The following is a 22,079-nucleotide window of genomic DNA, read 5'->3' as shown; positions in this document are numbered from 1 at the left end:
GCGCCGTTAAGAGAAGTGTGGTTCTCAGTTATATGTATGCATCATTCTTTATTCGGCCTGTTCCAGATCTTGGAAATTTAGGATATTACTGATTTTTCTTCCCTTTTTTGCTTATATAATTGATGCGCAGGTAATACTCCACGAGTGACTGGGGAGGCACTGAGGCAAGGAGAGAAAGGCTCGGATCTGGCTTGGGTTCAGATACCTGCGCAGCCACACTTCCTAGTTGTGTGTGGTGTGTGGGTGGGTAATACCCCTACTGACCCTCTTTACCCATCTGTAAAAGGGACCGGCTGTAGAACTCCTTTCTTTCACAGCCGCTGGGAAAAATACAGCTCAGAACTAAAGATTTCATTGGGTTTAGTGCCCAAGCCCCCGACGCGAGGGACTCTCAGCCCACTAAACGCCCAGAGCACAGGACACCTGCCGCTCAAGCTTCCCAACTGTTCCCCGCGCCTTTCTTTTGCCACGCTGGGGGCGGGGAGCTGAGGTATCTCTTGTGACGCCAGCGCGCACCGGACCAATCCCTCGGCGGAGCACGCGTTAGCTCCTTTGCATGGGTCGCCCGCCATTGGTCCGTTGAGCATCCCTGGGCGTCCCAGCGTTTTAAAGCCGCCGCGTAGTATAAACAAGGTATTGCGGGGCCGCAGGGCCATGATGTCATCGCGGCGCTGTAGCTCTTGGCGCTGACGTCATCTCCAGGAGGTTGCCGCCCTAGGCTGTTAAGAACCATCCTAACCACTCGGGGGGCTTACGAGGCCGCCCCTGCTCCGTCGAAAGTCAGCCCCATTGCACTTAAGTGTACCTGGCGGCGCCCAGGCCCCGAGGAGGAGACGATGACACAGTAAGTCCGGGTTGCGGCTCTCCCGGCGCGACCCATTTCTCCGGCAGGGAAACTGAGCTTTAGAGACGCTAGTGGTTAGCGAGTTTGCAGAGCAAGCTCGAGTTGCAGCCGACGCGTCTTGCGCTCCTTGGGGTCTCCTCTTCAGGTCTAATCATGCGGCCCCGCCCCTTCCCTATGACTGTGGCTGCGGTCACTTTAAGTGAAAGGTAAGGGCGAGATTTTTTTTTTTTAATCTGCTTTCCAAGATGGCGACCTATTCGTCACGTGCCTTGTCGCGGCAAGTGATTGGCTCCTGGGGCTAGGTCGGGCGGGGCCGCCGCGGGCAGCAACCGGCTACTGTTTGCCGGAACTCCCGGCGCGCCCCCGCGAACCTCCCCCTACCCTCCACCCGGCGCGCCCCCGCGAGCTCCCCCTCCCGCCACGCGCGCTACCCCGCCGCTTCGAATGTTGTGAATCAAATGTAGGGTTTGTTACATTCCGCTGCCGCCGCGGACAGTTCTTAAAGGGCCAGCCGCCGGCAGCTGCGCAAGCCCGACCGCGTCCTGCGCCGCCTCCCGCTCCCTGAGGGCCGTGCCGTGAGAGGCTGACCGCGCGTGGGCCTCGCGAGGTAGACGCCGTCCGACGGACAACAAAGAGAAAGGGCCCCGGAAGGAGCCGGCCTGCCCCCCAGATCGGGGGGGGGTGGGGAGGGGAACACTTTGTTTCGCAGGGCGGGGGCTCTTAAAGGGTCCTGGCAGCCACGACCCTCCCCAACACCCCTGCCCAGCTTGGCCGTCTTAGATCGGGAACAAAGGAGTCTACGTGTGGCCTGGCGGCCGAAGGTGAGTCGGGGCCAGAGCCCCCCAACTCTGCATTTCCGCATCCCTGGAAGTCCTGCCTCCTTCCCCTGGGACTGGGGACCTTGGTCTAGCCCCGCAGGGGTTAATCACTGGCGGTCCGGAGGGAGGGGAGCGCGGCGAAACTGCTAGAATCGGGGGGTACACTCCCCCCTCACCCCCGACCGCCTCCAGGGCCCCGGAGAGCCGGACCCGGTCTCCCTGCTCCGGAGGCTGAGAACTGCGGTTGGAGAGGAAGGAGCCGCCCCCCTCCCCCCGCCGCCGCCGCCACTTCCTTTGTTGTTGCTTTTGTCTCACGCCGAGCACATGGTCCGGGCTCCTCGGCTCTTAAAGTCACAGCGTTCTGGCCCCGGCGCCGCAGTCCGGGCTCCCGCCCCCCATGTCGCCCCGAGCGTGAGATGGGGAAGAGGGAGTCGGGCATCTGCATCGCGGGCCCCCATTCCCGGGGACTGGTAGGTGAGGAAATCCCGCAAGCGAAGTCTGGCTCGATTTGAATAGGGGCCTGCCCCATAGGGACACTGGGCTCCTTCCCACTACTACGATAACCTGGTTTCTTCTTGTCTTTTGGCTTTATTTGGACTCTCCGAAAAGGAGAGATTTCCACCCCCACTTAACAGTTGTAGCAACTGAGGCGCACAGAAGGGAAGAGATTTCCTTGACCAAGGTCATCCAGGGAGTCTGGACGGGCCAAGGACTCCTAGGTCTGGACCTGGTGGTCCAGCCCTCCACGGACTCCAGGTTCGGGGAGATCCTCTTGCCCACCAAGCAGTGCTTGCCCTCTTTTGTGACAGAGGGGGTAGGGAAGTGGGGAGGGAAACTTATCTTGCTGGTCTTCTCATGTAGCAAGGGCTGATTGGCAATCAGCAAACATCCCTCAAACCTAGGTGACTTAGGCTAGAACCAGGTAGTTGCTGGGGGCTCTAAAAATAAAAGTTGTCTGCCTCCTGGGGGAGGGAGTGGATACCTGCTTCCGGGCAAGGCTGGGTACCTGAAACCCCAGTTACACAAACCTCATTGAGCGCTCAGCGCTAGAAAGGTGTGGGACATAGAACAGTTGGGGGGAGGGCTCCAGGCCACCCGGGCTTGTTTGACCTTGAGCAGGTTGCTAGCTCCTACTCCGGACTTGAGTTGCTTCTCTTCATAATCAAATTGATCACAGGCACTCTAAAGAGAAAACTTTGAGGGCTTCTTTAGGACCTGAAACAGAGATGGGTTTACAGTTAGGTTGGTTAGGGTTAAGTTAAAGCTTGCACATGAGAGAGCCAATGTTTTGGGAATCTGGGCCTGGAGAGCTAGCCAGGTTTTCCATCCCTCTCTTGAGTTTGTGGCCTACAAGAAGTTACTTTCATTGTCCTCTTGAGTCTTAAGTTTCCTCAGCTGTGAAGCAGATCTGTCCTGTCTGTGCCATCTCTGGTCTTAGGAGGACTAGAAACCTGGGGCTCCTGCCTCCTGGGATATTTTTCAGGATCATATTTCCCTGCTGCCCCCTGCAGGATTTGAAGTGGCACCTGATTTTTTTGCCTGGTAGTTGGGAATGGAGGTCAACCTGTATTATTTTCTAACACTGACAAGTCATCCACACCCAAGTGAATTGACTTTGTTAGTCACCTGCAGGCCCTTTGAGCAGTTTTTGCCTATTCACTGGGAGGTGTCATTGGGTGTTCCTATTTTACAGATGAAGCTGCGACTCTAAGGATGCTGTGCCCCCAAGACTCTGACCTGAAGTCAGGGTGTCATGTGTAAGAATGCAGAGTGGGTGCTGTCACCTTTGGCACCATCACCCACAGCTGCAGGCCCTCGTGTCTGCTGGCCAGGCTCTGGTCTCTTGTCTTTCCTTAAGAGCAGGTACTTTTGAAGGGGCTGGCTCAGAACTGGGTCTGGACTGCCCCCCTGAGCCTTGGCACTGTCCAAGGCCAGTCACCTCACTTCTCTGAGTCTTAGAATCCTGTGTCTGAGAATTGCTGTAAGGTATATGGAGATGGCACAGGGTAAATATCAGTTGTTATTACTGTGCCTGGTCAGTAGAACTAGGGTCTCTGTGATCAGAGCAGAGGTTCGTAGACCTGGCCATGCTGTAGAAGCTGATGGGGAGTTTGGTAAACATCTTCATGCCCTTATTACCCACACCTTCAAAGATTCTGATTCAGAAGGGCCAGGCGTCTGTTTCAGTTAGTGGGGCCTTTTCTGGAGTCTTCCTGGGCCCTTGTTTGGTGGATTGTCCCAGGAATTGGAAGCTGTGTGACAACAATGTGCCCTTGTCCACACCAAGAGTCACAAACCGTGGTGGGCAGGCAGGGAATGGGCCTGAGGTAGTCTGGGGAAGTAGGGAGCAGGGAGAAGGAGGAGCAGAAGTGAGCACCCAGAGGCACCAGATTTCTTTCCGCCTGTGGTTTTTTTGGTTGTTTTTTTTTTTTTTAATCCCTGTGGGGAAAGCCAGATTTTTATGTAATCCCTTTCTAATCATTAGCACTGACTTTGCTGCTGCCAACCTTGGCCTTGAACTTGTAGATCAACTCACCAGTGCATTTAGCACATCAGACCTTCCCTGTGCTGGACACAAGGTGTCTGTGGGCCCTGCCCACCCCTGTGGCAAGTGCCAGAGCCCAGGCTTGGCAGAAGTGTGAATTCCAGCTCTGGCACTTCCTGGCTATGGCCTTGGCCCTGCGCCACCATAACAAGTAGAGAAGTGCCTCCCTTACTGGCTCAGGTAGGGCTGGACCCATGCATGTAAAAGCTGGCACAGAGGAAATGCTTCTTGCTGCTGCTGGTAGGAAGGAACAGGTGTTGGGGGGACAGTCACAGCTCCTTGGCTGTGTCAACAGAGAGGCGACACTTGAAGCTGGGTACAGAGGGTGCATCAGAGTTTGGTTAGACTGAAGTGGCAGGGTGAGGCTTCTGTCAGGAACAGCAAAGGAAAGGACCAGTCCTTCTGATGTGCCCTTCAGCTTTGCAGGGCCTGAGTTCAGAGCTTTCTCACTGGTGCCTCCTCCCCCAACCTCCAGAATTAATGAATGGGCTCCACCTCCCCAGTCCTGGGCCCTAGTTCTTAGCTAAGACCCCGCCCCGCTCCTACTCTACTCAGTCCCCCCCCCCTTAGGTTCTTGCTTCCTTTTTTTTTAAAGATTTATTTACTTGTGCATACAGAACTGGGGTACAGGCCAGAGGCTCAGGGGCGGTGAGAGGCTTCACCAGAGACAGAGTGGGGAGCAGAACAGGCAGATCGACGAAGTACACTGCTGAGGGGAGCAGCGGGCGGGTCAGGAGAGGTCTGGCTCGCCATGTGGTCTCCTCTGGGGCAGGCAGGAATCGAACTCATGCGGAAGCGGCTTTAGATTCTCAGTGCTGTGCTTTAACCCGCTGCGCCACCAGGGAGGGCCTTTGCTTCCTTTTTTTAATTAACAGCCCCACCTCCCTCTTGGGGGCAAAGTTGGGCCTCCAGAGCCAGGGCCTGGCTGTGTGCCTGACCTACCCATCTAGCAGTGATGAACTCACCTCAGCAGCAGCAGGTGCAGTGGGAGACCCTGGTCTCCCAGATTTAACACTTGGACAAGCCTCCGCCTCACTCTAGCCTCAGTTTCCTCTTCTGTGAAATAGAGGTCCTTGAAGAGTAAATGAGGCACACTTGGTAAACAACGGGAATGAGTTCTAGGAAGAAAGAGTACTGATTGGGAGCCCTCAAGGACAGGAACCAGCTTAGAGTCTCCTAGCTGGCAATAACGGGAGGAGAGCTGGGTGCCTTGGGCCTGAACCAAGAAGATGAAGGGAAGGAAGCCAGGGCTCCCCAGCTGCCTGGGGACCCCACTCTAGAACAATGTGACCCATAAGCAAGCTGGCCACTCCTCTGATGACCCCAAGAAAAGATGTGATCCGATTTCACAGAGCAGGAAACTAAAGCCTAAACTCGACAGCCCAAGCCTGTTCTATTAGCCCTGCACCCCAGTGACCAGGGGAAAGCCAGGCTACAGAAGTTTGATTCTGCCTCCCTTCCGGTAACGGGCAAGAGGCTGAACTTCTCTGTGCCTCAGTTTCTTCATTTGTTTTTCTTCCTAGGGTTGGGAGCCCTGGCCCAGCCCCTCCTCCCCTCTGCCACCCCTGATGCGACCATGGGCTCTGGCTGTGACTAGGTGGCCACCCTCTACCCCTGTGGGTCAGTGGAGATTCTCTGCAGGACCTGGCAGCAGTCTGGGCCAGCCCCGAGGAAGGTAGGAAAGAACCTCCCAGTCCTGCAGAGCCCAGAGTCCCAATGCAGGGGCCGTTAGCTTGGGTGGGGTCCGGGGAGCAGAACACAGGGCTTTGAGCTGTCTTCCCTCCCCAGTGGGTAATGACCTTGACTCTTCATGCTCTGTGAGTGAGTGACCCCCCCCTCAGTCCTACTGGGGGGGGTCCTCTCTGTGGTGCAGCCCCGGCCGCGAGGGCCCCCTGGCCGGCCCACCTGCCCAGGATGAGCGCTTACCCTCCCAGCAGCCGCCACCCCAACCGTCACATCTCCCCGTAGAGGAGCACCGAGCCTCGGCTCCTGCCGGCGGGAGCCCCCGAATGCTGCACCCAGCCTCCCAACAGAGCCCGTTCATGGTTGATCTCCACGAGCAGGTAGGCGGGACCCCCACCCCATTGTGCTGGTTCCCCCCCCCCCCGGCTCCCCCCCCAGCTTCTGCAAACCTATCTGAGGAGCAAAGGTGGCAAATCCCAGTTTCCTCTTGCCTAACTCACTGCCTGTTTAGGGAGAGGATATTCGGCCTGTTCTGCAGGTTGGTAAATTGAGTCCAGAGAAGGCCTCTTCCCTGAAACCACATAGCGAATGACTGGTAGGACTGGAAGCCCTCCCAGATCACAAAAGGTCCTGTGAGGCCTGGGGCAGAGGGACAGGGCTTGGGCCTAGGTGGGTTCCAGCTAGAGAACGGAAGCCACCTCAGGGGACTTCTCAACTGAGGCCAAGCTTCCCCCCTGCAGTTCCTCGGGGTCTTTCTCCAACTACAGGTGCACCAGGGACCCGTCCCTCTGTCCTACACAGTCACCACAGTGACGACCCAAGGCTTCCCCTTGCCTGCAGGCCAACACATCCCTGGCTGCAGTGCCCAGCAGCTCCCAGCATGCTCCGTGATGTTCAGTGGGCAGCACTACCCCCTCTGCTGCCTCCCACCCCCGGTGAGTGAGCGCCTCCAGCCAGGTTTTGCACACCCGCCCTGCCTAGCAGACCACTACCTGGTCGCAAGCCTCGGGCCTGCCCAGAACAGACTGTGTCCACCTATAGTGAGAGGGCATTTCCAGTCCAGGGACCTCCCTGAATCCAACACTCACTCACAGTGTGGAGTCAGAACTGTGGGCCTTAACTGCGCAGACCCTGGAGTTGGGGGCTGTCTGAGGGTGGGGGTGGTCCTTTGCCTGATGGAATGCTCCTGACCCATGCCACAAGCACTCAGCCCCAAGCCCGGAGAACTTCAGCCCCGCCCCCCTCTCTTGGCAGCTGATCCAGGCGTGTACCATGCAGCAGCTCCCTGTGCCCTATCAGGCCTACCCCCACCTCATCTCCAGTGACCACTACATCCTGCACCCCCCACCGCCAGCCCCACACCCCCAGCCTGCCCACATGGCACCTCTTGGGCAGTTTGTATCGCTGCAGACCCAGCACCCGCGTATGGTGAGTCCGGGTGATGCTAGAGGGGGTGGCATGGGGAGCCAGGGCCCGGGGGCTTCCCTTGTCACTGACTCCAGGGCGCCCACCCCTGCCTCTTCCAGCCCCTGCAACGGCTAGATAATGATGTGGACCTGCGGGGGGACCAGCACCCCCTGGGGAGCTTCACCTACTCCACCTCTGCCCCGGGCCCAGCCCTGTCCCCGTCCGTGCCCCTGCACTACCTGCCCCACGATCCGCTGCATCAGGAGCTGTCCTTCGGTGTGGTGAGTGCTGCTCCCCTCCCCGTGCCCCAGAGCCCAGGGCCATTGGAGACCGGCTGGCTGCTGACCTGCCCTGGCCCTCCTCTCACAGCCGTATTCCCACATGATGCCACGGAGACTGAGCACCCAGAGATACCGCCTGCAACAGCCACTGCCCCCGCCGCCCCCGCCGCCGCCCCCAACCACCTTATTACCCCAGCTTCCTGCCCTACTTCCTGTAAGTACCAGTCCTTCTGCCCCAGAACCACAGACCTCTACTCCTCGGGCCCTGGTGGTTAGTCTCAAAACACAGCTCCGGGGCTCCCCAAGCCACCTGGCATCCCCACGCATCCACCAGCAGGCTCCCTGCCCTCCTGCAACTCCGAGCAAACAGCAAGGTGCAACATGAGTGGTGCAGAGTTCTGGGCTTTGTTTGCATGGATAGAGCAGCTGTGCACCCCCTGTGCCTCCTGACTTGACCCTGGGCCTCCATACCTGTCTCTCTAGCTCGATGCTGCCAATGTCACCAACAGCAATGGGGCCCACCATCAGTCTGGACCTTGACGTGGATGACGTGGAGATGGAGAACTATGAGGTCCCAGGGAGCCCTTCCTGGGAGGTGGGGACTGGGGGCACTCCAGCCCTGGCACTGCTGACCCTCCCTCCTGCCTGTGTCCAGGCCCTCCTGAACCTGGCAGAGCGGCTAGGAGATGCCAAGCCCCGAGGCCTCACCAAAGCGGACATCGAGCAGCTTCCGTCCTACCGCTTCAACCCAGATGGCCATCAGTCGGAGCAGACACTGTGAGTGCCAGGCTCTGGCGTCTGCCCCCTGTGCTGGGCTGCAATGGGCTCCCTTCTCCAGGGAGACACTGCTTTGTGATGAGCAGCCTTCCCTCGGCCGATGCCACCAGGTGACCCTCTGTGCCTCCGCCCAGGTGTGTCGTCTGCTTCAGTGACTTCGAGGCGCGGCAGCTTCTCCGAGTTCTCCCTTGCAACCACGAATTCCACACCAAATGTGTCGACAAGTGGTTGAAGGTAACGTAACCCCCAGGAGTTCCAAAGGTGTCGGGGAATGGGGGATATCCTGATCCTTGTCCACTCAGGCTCCATTTGGGGGCCAGGTTCTCACAGCCAACAATACAGGACTGGGTAGGGGAGGTGAGTGGAGCCTGATGTTGGCTGTTCCCCCCCAGGCCAACCGGACCTGTCCCATTTGCCGGGCTGATGCCTCCGAGGTGCCCAGGGAGGCTGAGTGAGGCCCCACAACTGTCCAGGAGAACCCTGCCCGAAGCTCTGGAAACGCGGGATCGGGGGGGACCCAGGGAGGATGGGGAGGGAGTGACCCAGGCCTGCCCCATCATCCTTACCTGCATCTCCAGAGCTGGTGCCAGGGTCAGCACCAAGAGAAGCCCCTGCAATAAGCCCCTGCACTTGCCAAGCTCCAAAGACTCCTTCCCCCATCTGCCTGCCAGTCCGCCTGCCACGGAGCTGCCTGAGTGTCCCCCACTCGGTCTCCCTCCTGTTTTCCCTCGGGTCCACCTCTTTCCTGCCAGCACTGGGAGCCAGAGATCCATCCCCCCAGTGCAGCTGGAGGGTCCCTGGCCCCGGGGTGGGCGAAGGGGACACAGTCCTCAGTAGGCTGCGCGCTCGCACCGAAGTGGCATGCCGTCTGCCCAGGTGGCACTGACAGGCGTGTGCAGAGGCCGTCGCGCAAGGCCGTCTCGGGCCCAGGCCCAGGCCCTCCTGCCTTGATCCCAGACAGACTCAGGCAGCCAGCCCAGCCCAGCCCAGGCTGCCGTGAGGGTCGCTCTGGCTCCCAGGAGGACCCTTACCCCAGGCACAACATTCCAGCCCGACCCTCAGGCTGGAGACTGTCAGAGCCAGCCTCCTGAGCACATGGGAGACAGATCCTGAGGGGGCCTGGGCCATGCCAGGGAGACTGATCTTCTGTATTCTAGTGGCCACCCCCTTCTGGTGACAAGGGCCAGACCCATGCCCAATCTCCCCTCTCTGTTGTTTTGCATGAATGTGAGGAGCAGCAGTTTTTGTTTATTCATTTGGCCCAAACTTGTGTGTAGGATTTGGGGGTGTGGATTTTTAAAACAATTTGTTTTCTTTTGGTTTAATGGGGGGAGGGGGCTTAGGGACCAACTAGGACCGAGTACCCAGGGGGCAGGGACTGGTCCTGTGGTGCCGTCTGGTTTGCATGCATGTGCGTGGCTGGGGCTGGACCAGGCGGCTGGCTGGTGGTCGCAGTCGGGGTTGGGGGGCTCTGTGCTCAGCTGATAACTGCCATGCACTGTACTGCACACGTCCCGTCCCCAGAGCCTACCGGGACCGTACGCTTTTCAGGGCATTTACCCCTCTCCAGCCAGGGCCTGTCTCCCACCTGCCTGGGTGAGTCTCCTCCAAGGAAGTCCCAAGAGGACAGGGACCAGGGAGGGCATGGACCCCACCTCCGGGGATCCCCTCCCAGCCTGAACCCTGCCCTCCAGGCCTGGAGGGGCCCCTGTAGGGTCTGGCTGAGCTCCCTCTTCCTCCCTGGTCCTACTCCTGGCCTTTCCTATCCCCAGCTGGGGTTGCTGCCCTGAACGAACCGCGTGTGGGGCCGGCACATCCTAGCAGGCAGCCCCTGGCGCCTGCTGCCTCAGGGATGCTCCAACCACCCTCGTTCTCCCGTAGCGCCCTGGCTCCCTGCCTCTTCCTAGCCTGCCGTGGGGCCCAATCAGCCTGGCCCCACCCCCACGGAGAACCCAAAGTCTTACTGTATATAACTCCAGGTGACGTTTCTATATTTATAGCAGTGTTGAAACCCCACGTGTTTTACACAGAACTACCCTCTCCAACCCCCTCCCTCTCCCACCCCAACAAAAGGTTTTCAAAACCCTTACGGTTCCTGGGGCAGGCGGAAACAGGCTCACGGACTGCGTGTCGGCTGCAGCCATGGTTCCAACGAGCAGCTATGGGGGGAAACACAACATTTAAAAAATCATTAAAAAAAGATTTATGAAACAATTACTTAGGATGTTTGTGATTTGCCGACCTTGCTATAGATGCCATGTTACCAATGATTTCCTGTGGTGGGGGCTTGTCATTGTTTACTCTTTTATTTACCAACTTCTGGCCTAGGCATGACAGTGGACACCATCCCCCAGCCTTGGCTGGGCCCAGTACCTGTGTTCTGTGTTAGAAAGGTTTTATATCTATATAATTACATATATATATGTGTGTGTATATATATGTAATTTTGGGGGGGCCCTGTTCCTTGCACATTTTACAGTTACCTCATTTTTTCCCATGTATGTATTTGAGAAAATGCTAATATATATAGAAAAAAAAGGTTCTTAAAGCTTAAATGTGTGGTTTTTTCCATTCCATTGGATTCACATTGGTTTGTAGCATTTAACATAACTAGTATGTTGTATTATATATATGTGTATACTGATTGAAATTTTTAACAGATTTGTACTTTTTTTAAAATGAAAGTTGCTAGTTCTGCTTGACCAAGTAGTGCAATCATTATTTTTTTTAATATTGTTGCTGATTTCAGAGGGATATTCACTAATAAATGTATGACGTATATCAAGTATTGCCCAAGCTGCCTCTGGCTGCCTGTGTTCATTTCGGGGGGGGGAGGGGTAGTGGGCGGTGGGAGTGACTCTGAGAGTGGGTAGGGGTCAGGATGAGGTAGGTAGAAGTCCTGCTGTGGTTCTTCAGGGGAAATGAGAGCTACCAAGTGATAGCTGATACTAGCCGCCTGCAAGTGAGGGTTCTGTCAGCATCACACAGAGTCCCAACATACTAGTTTGATGTCAGCCTCACTTGGTGCCATGCAGTTGAGTTCTGGAGATGGATACGTGCTTCAGACAACCTGGACAAGGCTCAGGTGTGTCTTGAATGATAAAGGGTTCTTCTGTGATGTTCCTAGTGTCAGTTTTATCTTTTTCCATCATCTCCATGGGAAAACCAAATTTTCCCTGAGAATTCTGTTTCTGGCTAATGTCTGTTCTAGCCATATCAAAGATGATGGACATCCTCCCTCCAAGTCAGAACAAAGCATATCATACTCAACATACTGGAAGCCCAAGCCAGCACATAAAACAAGAAAAAGGAGATGGACATGTAGATTGAGAAGGAAGAAATAAGCCGTTCCTACTTGTAGATGTTATGATCAAAGTATATGTGGAAAATCCCAAGGAATCTACAAAAAATAACCAGTTCATCCGTTCACAGACCACAAGATTAATATACAAAACTAATTGTATTTTATATACTAACATCCGTGGAAGTCAAACGAGTACAGTTAATTAAAAACATGGAGGTCCTCCCTGGTGGGGTAACAGGTTAGGTCACAGAACGACGAAGCTGTCTGCAGTCAATGCAGCACAAGTGCAGTCCCCAGGCAGGGAGGTGTTTTCACCCACATGGCGTGGCAGACCTCTCCTGTCTTTCTGTTACCCTCAGCAGTGTATTTCAGTCAGTCCACCTATTCTGCTCCCGACTGGTGGAACCCCCCCCCCACACACACACACACACTTCTGACCTACATCCCAGCTCTTGCATGCATAAATAAATAAACCTTTAAAAAAAATAAAGTGAGGAATTGCTGTGCATCAGTGTTTACTGGCAGAGGGATATACAAGAGCAATGGAAGAGAATAAAGACTCCAGAAAAAGACCTGCATGAGCCAATTGATACTCATTCATTGAAGGGATAATGTTTCCAACAGAACATGGGAGTAGCTAGACATCCATAAGAGAAAAAACGGTAAATAATTTTTTTAAAAAGATTTATTTATCCATACAGAACTGGGGTACAGGCCAGAGGTGCAGGGGTGGTGAAAGGATCCACCAGAGACAGAGTGGGGAGCAGAACAGGCAGATTTACGAAGTACACTGCTGAGGGAAGGAGCGGGTGGGTCAGGCGAGGTCTGCCACCATGTGGCTCACCTGGGCAGGCGGGGATAGAACTCATGCGGAAGTGGTTCTAGCTTCTTAGTGCAGTGCTTTAACCCGCTGCACCACCAGGGAGGGCCCAGAAAAATAGTAAATAATTTAAAAAAGGAATCGGGCCTCCCTATTGACACAAGGTTTTAAAGTGCAGCACTATAAATCTATCCATGACCATTGCAGCACGAGTTCGATCCCTGGCCAGGGAGCTGACCCATATGGCACAACAGACCTCTCCTGTCTCCCCTCACCATGTATGTTTTCAGTAGGCCCATCTGTTCTGCTCCCCCTTCTGTCTCTGGTGAATACTCTCATCCCCTAACCTCTGGCCTATATACACCCAGTTCTACAAATAAATCTAAGAAAATAAAAATTAAAAAAGGAATCTTGACTAATACACAAAAAATGTGCTCAAAATGCTTTATTGATTTAAAAGTGGAGCCAGAATAGCAAGAAAGTGAAAACTCTCAGGATTTAGAGCTAGGTGATGCGTTCTTAAACATGACACCCAAAACAATCCAAAACGAAAAAAGTTAATAACTTCAAAATTAAATTTATAAATCACATACCTGAAAAGATTCATAGCTAAATATGGGGAACTCTCAAAACTCAACGACAAAATGGAATTAGAACATGAGCAAAAGATAGCCCTCCCTGGTTGGTGTAACAGGTTGTAGCACAGCACTATGAAGCTAGTCATAGCCGCTTCAGCAAGACCTCTCCTGACCCGCCTGCTGCTCCCCTCAGCAGTGTAGTTCAGTCAGTCTGCCTGTTGTGCTCCCCACTCTGTCTCTGGTGAATCCTCTTACCACCCCTGCACCTCTGGGCTGTACCCCAGTTCTGAATGCATAAATAAATCTTAAAAAAAAAAAAAAAACAGCAACATGTCACATGTTCAACACAATTAACCACTGGGGAAATGAAAATTAAACCACAAAAAGATTACTGCAAACCTATTAAAACAACTAAAATGAATGAGTTAGTGGGAGTTCCACTCTGCCATCGATGTGTCTGAGAAGAGCCCCAGGCCAGTCCACCCTATCAGTCATCCCAGACACAGGCATTACCTTCCATGTGCACTGGTTGCTCCCAGAAAACCAAAGGGTCCTTTATTTTCAAAGTAAGCTCAGAATGGTTGATTCAGACATTCCCGGGATTTGTACCCTCTTAAATCCCAGTAAATCATGACAGGAGTAAAAGCCCCAGTGGATGGCAAATTGGCTGTCCTTGAAAAGCTGCAGCAACCTCTGCTTGGCCTCTGCTCAACTTCACCATGGGGACAGCCTGGCAGTTTCTTATGAAACTGAACAAGCACTTAAGACGGCTGCACACCCTGGCATATATTCCAGAAATGAAAGCATGCCCACACAAAGTCATACTCAACTATTCATAGTTCTTGATGTGTAATAGTCCCAAACTGGGAGGAAACCCAGCACCTTCAGTGAATAAATGGTTAAACAAATTGCAGTACTTGCCAGATCTTGGAATGCTACTTAAAACAAAGAAGGAAGGAACTATTGCTACATCCAGGGACCTAGGTGGAACTCACTCCAGGGATCTATGCTGAATGAAAAAAGACACAAGGAGACAGAGAACTCCATTTACATAACATTACTGAAATCACATTAGAAAATAGATTGGGGGTTATCAAGGGTTAGGGAGGGGCTCAAAGGAGAGGAAGATAAAAGTGTAGCTGGAGGAAGGTGTCTACAGTGGTGCAACAGTTCCCTGTCCTGATTTTGACATGGTTACAAGTTTACAGGTAATGAAATTGACAGAACTACAAGCAACCAGACACAATGCTATTGGTGAGCTCTGTTTTCTGGTTTTAGCTAAGGTGTCACCATTGAAAGAAATGGAAATGCTTTTTCAACTTCCTGTATATTTATTTATTTCAAGATAAAAAGTCATTTTTAAAAAGATTTATTTATTTATGCCCTAAAAGAACTGGGGGGTAGGCCAGAGGTGGGGTTCGGGTGAGAGGATTCACCAGAGGCAGAGTACGGAGCAGAACAGGTGGACTGACTGAAATACACTGCTGGGGGAGCAGCAGGTGAGCCAGGAGACAGGAGACAGGAGTGGTCTGCCATCCCATGTGGGTTAGCTCCCTGGCCAGGGACAGAACTCATATGTCGCAGTGGCCACCAATAGCTTGATAGGGCTGGTTCTTTAACCCCTGCACCAGCAGGGAGGCCCTAAAAAGTTATTTTGTTAAAGCCTGTGAGAAATTGGGTATACACCCAATGTTACGAATCAGATAAAAAATCCCCTCTGTGCTGCTGTGGTTCTGTTTTAAGGTGTGGCAGTGAGGTCTGTGGAGGCCATTCTGGTTATCTCTTTTTTGTCAGAAGTTCTGCCTACCAGTGCCTGACTTTGGTGGTCATTTATTTATTTATTTATCATTTATGCACACAGAACAGGGGTACAGGCCAGAGGAGCAGGGGGGTGAGAGGCTTTACCAGAGACAGAATGGGGAGCAGAACAGGCAGATCGACAAAGTACACTGCTGAGGGGAGCAGAGGGTGAGACAGGAGAGGTCTACTGCGCCTTGTGGGTCACCTCGGGGTGGGGGGGCGGTGTGGGGGGGTGGGGATGGAACTCGCACTGAGACAGCTGTGGCCAGCTGGCAGTGCTTCGCCTTAACCAGTTTCTACACCAGGGAGGGCCCATGTGGGCCATTTTTTTAATGAATGTATTGGCTGTAAATCTTGTCTTTGACAGCAGCTGATATAGTTAGCAGCATCTTTCCAGGGGGTACACACTACTAGTTATTCTTGGAGGGAGAAGGTTGGAGTTTGCTCATGCCTTTGGTTCCAATGCCCCAAACTCCTTCTGTGGACTGACAGAATGAGTTTGGGCAGGAGCATAGTGGGATGCTGGAGAGAAGGTGGAGATCTCCAAGTGGAGATCTTCAATATCTCTGTGTTTCCATGTGGAGGTACCAAGACTCAGGGAGGCCCCAAGTGAGAGAATCAGGGCAGCCATGTTGTCCTGCACCCTTTGGGAAAGTCCAAAGAGAAGCGCCTTTCAGTCTGTGCTCCCCAGACCTCCTGGCTCCAGGCGAACCCTCCAACCTCCACCCTGCCACCCACAACTTCCTGAAAGCAATAGGAAGTGAAGGGCCTCTGTCCCTTGTAAGGAGTCCAGGGGGCCGGTAATCACAGAAGGATCTTTTTCATGGTTGGGGGGACTGAAGTCAGACTGATTTAGGTCTGAAGAGAAACCTCTTGTCTTTTCAGTGAAGGTGGGCAATGTCAAGCAAATGGGTGTCTGTGTCCTCCCCATCTCTCGCTTCTCCAGGGGAGGTCAGAGGCCAGGGAAGAACAGTCACCCAGTCTGGCCTGGCTCATGTCAGCTCCTGCCTCTCCTCCCTCCCTCCCAGATCCCGTCAGAGTCCTGTGGGTTGCCTTGTGTTGGTGCCCACTGTTTCCTCTTTTTAGAAAGATTCTCCCATCTCACGAGTGCCCACTACATGCCCATCATCCCTCATGGTGTCCGCCTGCTGATTTCTTGACTGTAGAACAGACTACTGTCTTCATGGTTCCCACGGAGGAAACTGAAGACAGACTGAGAGGCAGGAGGCCGGGTGCCGTCCGTAACTTGTCCTTGCATCAAGCTGTTGCCACTCAGCAAGCGTGCTATTTTTCCAAGGCCCAGGAGACCACCCCCTGCTCCACTAAGCCACCGAGACCCCTCCCTCAAGTCAGAGCAGGCCATGCCTCCACTCTAGCAGGCCACGCAGAAGGCACCTCACGCCCCCTCTTGCCTGTTACCCTCAGTCCGCCAGTTGCCCGTGTCTGCTTCTCTGGGCCAGGGCCCATCACGTTCACCGCGTTCCCACACCCAAGTAGGCAACAGTATTTTCTGAGTAGATGCCTAAGCAGACAAGGGAGCAAGCTGCTGGGAGAGAAAGTGTGCTACTCCCCACGTCAGACTCAGGTAAACTGGGCCCTCTGTCCTTCTTCCCGGTGTCCAGCACCGGGACACATTGTGCTGGACACAATGAATGTGCTGTTAGTCTGTTTTGTTTTCAATTTTTTTTTGTATGTGGGATTTATTGCATCTTCCCTCCTTCCTGGTCTCTGCAGTTATGACGAATTGGGACAAACTTGGCCTCTGCTGTTATTTCAACCTCAGATAAAGTCTGACAGAGAAGTCTATGCTGGGAAAGCCCTCCTAACAACACACTGGCAGGTCGTTCAGCCAGAAATTACCCACATCTGCTAAGCATGAATGGATTTATGTTGGCAAGTGTATAAACATGTTATGTGATTCTAACCAAATTATACACAGAGAAAAGAAACTGGAAGCAAATATGCCAACCTACCATTTTGGGTGGTGGAAATGTGAATAGTGCTTATAAAATCTTTATACTTTTTTCCCCTAAGATTTATTTATTTATGCATACAGAACTGGGGTACAGGCCAGAGGTGCATGGGTGGTGAGAGGATTCACCAGAGTGGGGAGCAGAACAGGCGGATTGACTGAGTACACAGCTGAGGGGAGCAGCAGGCGAGTCAGGAGAGGTCTGCTGTGCCATGTGGGTCACCTCCGGAGCAGGGATTGAACTAGTGGTAAAGTGGTTGCAGCTAGCTTCTTAGTGCAGTTCTTTAACCTGTTGCACCACCAGGGATGGCCCCAAGATCTTTATACTTAAAAAAAAAAAAGATTTTATTTAGTTATACATAAAAGAATTGGGGTACAGGCCAGAGGTGCAGGGACGATGAGCGGATTCACCAGGAAACAGGCAGATTGACTAAACACACTGCTGAGGGGAGCAGCAGGTGAGACAGGAGAGGTCCACGGCCGTCATGTGGGTCACCTCCGGGGTGGGGGTCGAACTCACAATGAAGTGGCTGTGGCTAGCGTGCAGTGCTGCTCTTAAGCCCGCTGTACCACCAGGGAGGGCCCTATACATCCTTTTTTTTTTTTTTTTAAAGATTTCTTTATTTGTACATACAGAACTGGGGTACAGGCCAAAGATACAGGGGCAGTGAGAGGATTCACCAGAGACAGAGTGGGAAAGAGAACGGGCCGACTGACGAAGTACGCTGTGGGCGGGTCAGGAGAGGTCTGCAGCACCATTTGGTCACCTCCGGGGCTGGCGGGGATTGAACTCATGCGGAAGTGGCTTTAGCTTCTTAGTGCTGTGCTTTAACCCACTGAGCCACCAGGGAGGGCGCCTATACATCTTTTTTAAAGATTAATTAATTTAGTTGTACATACAGAACTGGGAACTGGGATATAGGCCAGAGGTGCAGGGTTAGTGTGAGGATTCACCAGAGGAAAAGCAGGGAGGAGAACAGGCAGATTGTTGAAGTACACTGCTGAGAGGAGCTGCGTGTTGGTCAGGGGAGGTCTGCTGTGTCTTGTGAGTCAGCTCCCTGCCGGGGATGGAACTTTAGTGGAAGTAGCTGCTGTGAGCTTCATGGTTCTGCGCTTTAACCCATTGTGCCACCATGGAGGGACTTTTTTAAAGACTCTGCTTCGCTGAATCGGGTGCAAGCAAGGACAGAAACTTCTTGCCATTTATGTTCCCTCATCCTGAAGGTGCAAGACCTGACACACCTGCCTTGCGTCGAGTACCTCCGGCTCATCCTTCCTGAGCCCTGGCCCTGCCCTTTCTGATCTCTGGCTTTTAATGCCGGGGCTACCCCATAGCCTTCCTACACAGTAGGTTTTTTCTTAAATGAGCCAGGGGGCACTTTCTGTTTATTGCTTGACAGCTAACATCTACGAATATGGGCCGCACGCGCTGCGGGAAAACATCCGGTGTGTGCAGTTCTGTATGTTGAAATTGGTACACCATGCTAATTATGATTTGCATCTGCTTTCTGTGCAGTATTTGATCCGTAATGAAACCAGAATCCACAGTCGTAAGTGAATCTGGAAGACCAGAATCATGTGGTGTGGGCACTCGCCTTGCTGGCAGTCAGGGGAGTTTGAGAAATTGGCATCTTATCCATTAAACCACTTCTCTGGAATAAATATCAGTTGTCAACCGAGCTGTGTGGCTAAGTAGCATGATCACGTGGAGCATCAAAGTGAAGCTGAGGAGTTCTGCAAGGGTCCTGACTTCTAAACTGGGGAGCTGTACAAGAAAGGTCCTGGGAGCTTCTGAGTCTGTGTACAACTTGTTTTCAGGAAGATATTGGCAGCAGTGGAGAGGCACATGGGTGTCAGTGCTCGATTTTCATGCCACCTCCCACCATCCATTCTGTCTCGACTGCACCTGGGTCTGTTCAGAAGCCTTCTCAGGGCCCCTGCACACTCTGCTTTTGAAAGCAGCTATGCCCAATCTCCATCTTCTTAGATCCTTGACCCCTGCATCCTCCTCTCCTTCCCCCAGCCTGTAAGTAGGAACAGACATCCGTCACAAGGGGACACCCTCATCTTGCCTTCAGACCTACAATGCAAGACTTGCACCCCTATTCCTCTTGGGGCCAACCTCTCCCATCTAGTGTCATCTTTTTCAGCTGATCTCTCCACCTCTTCAGTTTCTTTCTCCAAAACCTCATTCTTTTCACATTGAAGCATAATGAAGTTGCTCCTACCTTAAGGCAAATAATTCTCCCTTAATCCTGGCTTCTCTGTCTGCCCCGTTTCCCCCAGGAACTTTTACCTACAGGTGCTTTGAGTGCTGTCCATCTTCAGTCTTTCCACTTCCCTCCCATTTGTGACTTCTGCCACCAGCCGGTAGCATATCTTCTAAATCATTTCTCTGGACTACTGGTTACGTCAATCTCGCTGTAGGCAGGAGGGTGTATGGTCTGTTTGTCTAATCAGTGTGACAAACAAAATTGTTAAGTTCCTGAATCTACTTGTTTGAAACCTGGGCATCACCCTCAAATTTTCACTCTCCATCCTCTGGTCTGAGTCAGACCCCAAGGCTTGGTCATTGTCCCTTCCAAACAGTTCTTAAGTATATCGTTAGCTTCTCTCCATGCTCACATCATTGGAGTTCTTACTCCAAGACTCTTTACTTTACTACTTCCATCCAGTCTCTCCATGGTGACAGTCATCTTTTTAAAACCCAAGTCTCATGTGTTTCCTTTGCTTGAATTCCCTCAATTTCTTTAGCCTAGTTCAAATGATCTGACCCTCAACCTGTGGGAACAGGAACAGAGGGACACTTACTTTCAGGTGCCAGCTAGGGAACTTCTAGTCAGAAAGGTCTTGTAAGAGGTCAAAGTAAATAACTTATTTAAAGATTTATTTATGTATGCATACAAAAAACTGGGATACAGGACAGAGGAATGGGGGTGAGAGGACTCACCAGAGACAGAGTGGGGAGCAGAATAGGTGGATTGACTGAAATACACTGCTGAGGGGAGCGGCGGGCGAGACAGGAGAGGTCTGCTGTGCCATGTGGGTCACCTCCCTGGCCGGGGATTGAACTCATGAACAGTGGCTGTGGAGAGCTTCATAGTGCTGTGCTTTAACCCCTTACACCACCAGAGAGGGCCCAATTGGAAATGATTTAAAGATCACAAGTGACTATAAGAGATGACCAGTGGAGACAGAAGTTCAACAAACAAAGGCTAAGAAGGACATGGAAGTTTGTTGTGCAAACGCTCAGCAGGGAAGGAGACAGGGCAGTGACATGTGGGTAAAGCAAGACTAAGGCTTGTCAGGGGGGAGACACCATTTTTAGACGGAATATAAATCCAAGCAAATGAGACTAGGATAGTTGTTAGTAGCTGTTCAGCTGACACAGATGGGAGAATGAGCACACACTGCTGGTCAGAGTATAAATAACTTCTCAGGACTACAACTTGGAGATAACACAAATGTTAAAAAAAGTAAAAATTTCCATTCCTTTTTGACTCAGCAACTTGTTTTTTTTTTTTTTTTCTGCCGAGAAAACAAGCATGGATGTGCACATTTAGTTACAGGGATAACTCCCAATCTGCTCTCTCAAAAAGCTAAAATAAGTGGAGCCTCCCTGGTGCCTACGGGTTAAGTCTCAGCACTATATAGTTCTGCTATGGCCTGAGCTCGATCCCCAGCCAGGCAGGTGTCCCACATATGGCACAGCAGACCTCTCCTCTCCCCCGCCACTCCCCACTCTAGGTATTTTAGATTTGCTGTTCTGCTCCCCACTGTCTCTGGTGAATCCTCTTATCCCCCACACCTCTGTCCTATACCCCAGTTCTTCTCCACAAAAATAAATGGAAAGAATAAAGTGTAATGACCTAAATGTCACAAGAGGATTTGATCAAATGTTAGATTTCATTCAGTGAAATACTGCAGTGGTTAACAAATAGAGGAATGTGTGTAAAGTAATATAGCATTTACACTATTATCCCATTTCTGCAAAAAAAAAGTCTTTTTATGTAAAGTCTGGAAGCCACGCATCAAAATATTAACACAGGGCATCTCTGGAGTGTGATATATGAATTTTTTGTTTCTTTGCATTTCCTAAACTTTTCTATCATGAAAAGGAATTATACTTGAATCAAGAAAATAGTTTATAAAACAATACACAGTGAGTTCATTTATGTTAAGGTCAAGAATTGCAAAATTTCTGTGGTGAAAGAAGTCAGAACAGTGGTTAACATTTTATATCTTGGTTTTGGTGTACTAGGTAAAATTTCATTAAGCGGTGGATTTAAAATCTGGGCATTTTACTGTGTGCAAATTTTTTCTTTTAAAAGGAAATATACCCAGACATAAAGGAGAGAGGAAGCAGTAAACAACACAAGACAATTTTGAGGTGAAAAGGGAAGATGAAGTTCTGTGGCAAGACTTTGAATTTCTCAGGAAGTGCACTGTTGTAATGAGTAGAGTGAAAAGGCAGGTGTGCTTGAGAAAGGGGAACACAGTGGAGCAGTGCCTCTGAGGTAGAAATACACTGCGGATACCCTAGCGCTGATCAAGGACGTAGGCCCAAGCCCGAGTGCCACTGGCTGCTGATCATGATGTATATATACCAGGGCTCTGCAGCTCAAACAGCCCAGGAAGAAATCGCTTTAGGAATTTTGACAGTAGTGGAGGCATGAAACTAAAAAAATCCTAGCTGGGAGGACTGTGCTGAGTCCTGAGGGTCAGAAAAAGGTTTTGAGGGCAGAATAGAGTAGCGGAATTGAAGGGATAAACGCTGTAGGTGGAGGGGAATTGGTTCTGAGAGTGAGAGAGCTTCAGATGAAAGTCAGCTCAAAACATGGCCCTGCTGGGAAGAAAGCAGCAAATGTTTACTAAGTATTGTCTACCCAGTGCCACGTAGTTGACAGGTATCACCAGGCTTAAATGACTGAAATTTTAATCATATATGAGGATATGTTAAATCAACAAGCAGGGTTTAGAACCAGGTATTTCTGTTATCACGGATGGGAGTCTTCCCTGTGTTGAGGCAAGAACTTTATACGGAAGCTCCACCTTCAAGTGTAAAATGGTAATTTTTGGATTTGACTTAAGTGAATACGTTATTTCAGAACTTAAGTGAGCAGTAGACACGCCATCTTATACTTAAGATGTAAATTTAAAAATGAAGGTCCATGTCTTTGGAGAAGCGGCAGGGCAGGCTGGCCGTGACAAGAATCCATCTCAAAGGTGAGTTCTTTGCACAAGGATGGA

At 51.9% G+C, this 22,079-nt stretch overlaps 1 protein-coding gene across 1 annotated transcript; it reads left to right on the top strand.

Annotated features, from left to right (window-relative positions):
- Positions 1–1,550: 1,550 nt before the first annotated feature.
- On the top strand, positions 1,551–11,145 carry RNF44 (ring finger protein 44). Its single transcript, XM_004679250.2, is given in 12 exon segments — positions 1,551–1,665; positions 5,731–5,882; positions 6,081–6,270; positions 6,658–6,825; positions 7,145–7,318; positions 7,417–7,578; positions 7,667–7,756; positions 7,758–7,792; positions 8,062–8,149; positions 8,234–8,355; positions 8,490–8,589; positions 8,748–11,145. Coding segments are annotated over 11 exon segments (1,299 nt in total). The 5' UTR covers positions 1,551–1,665; positions 5,731–5,775; the 3' UTR covers positions 8,811–11,145.
- The last annotated feature ends 10,934 nt before the right edge of the window (positions 11,146–22,079 follow it).

Source organism: Condylura cristata, unplaced genomic scaffold, assembly GCF_000260355.1.
Source record: "Condylura cristata isolate star-nosed mole 26May11 unplaced genomic scaffold, ConCri1.0 scaffold00008, whole genome shotgun sequence".
Classification (NCBI taxonomy): Eukaryota; Metazoa; Chordata; class Mammalia; order Eulipotyphla; family Talpidae; genus Condylura; species Condylura cristata.
This window is presented reverse-complemented; position numbering and strand designations above follow the sequence as displayed.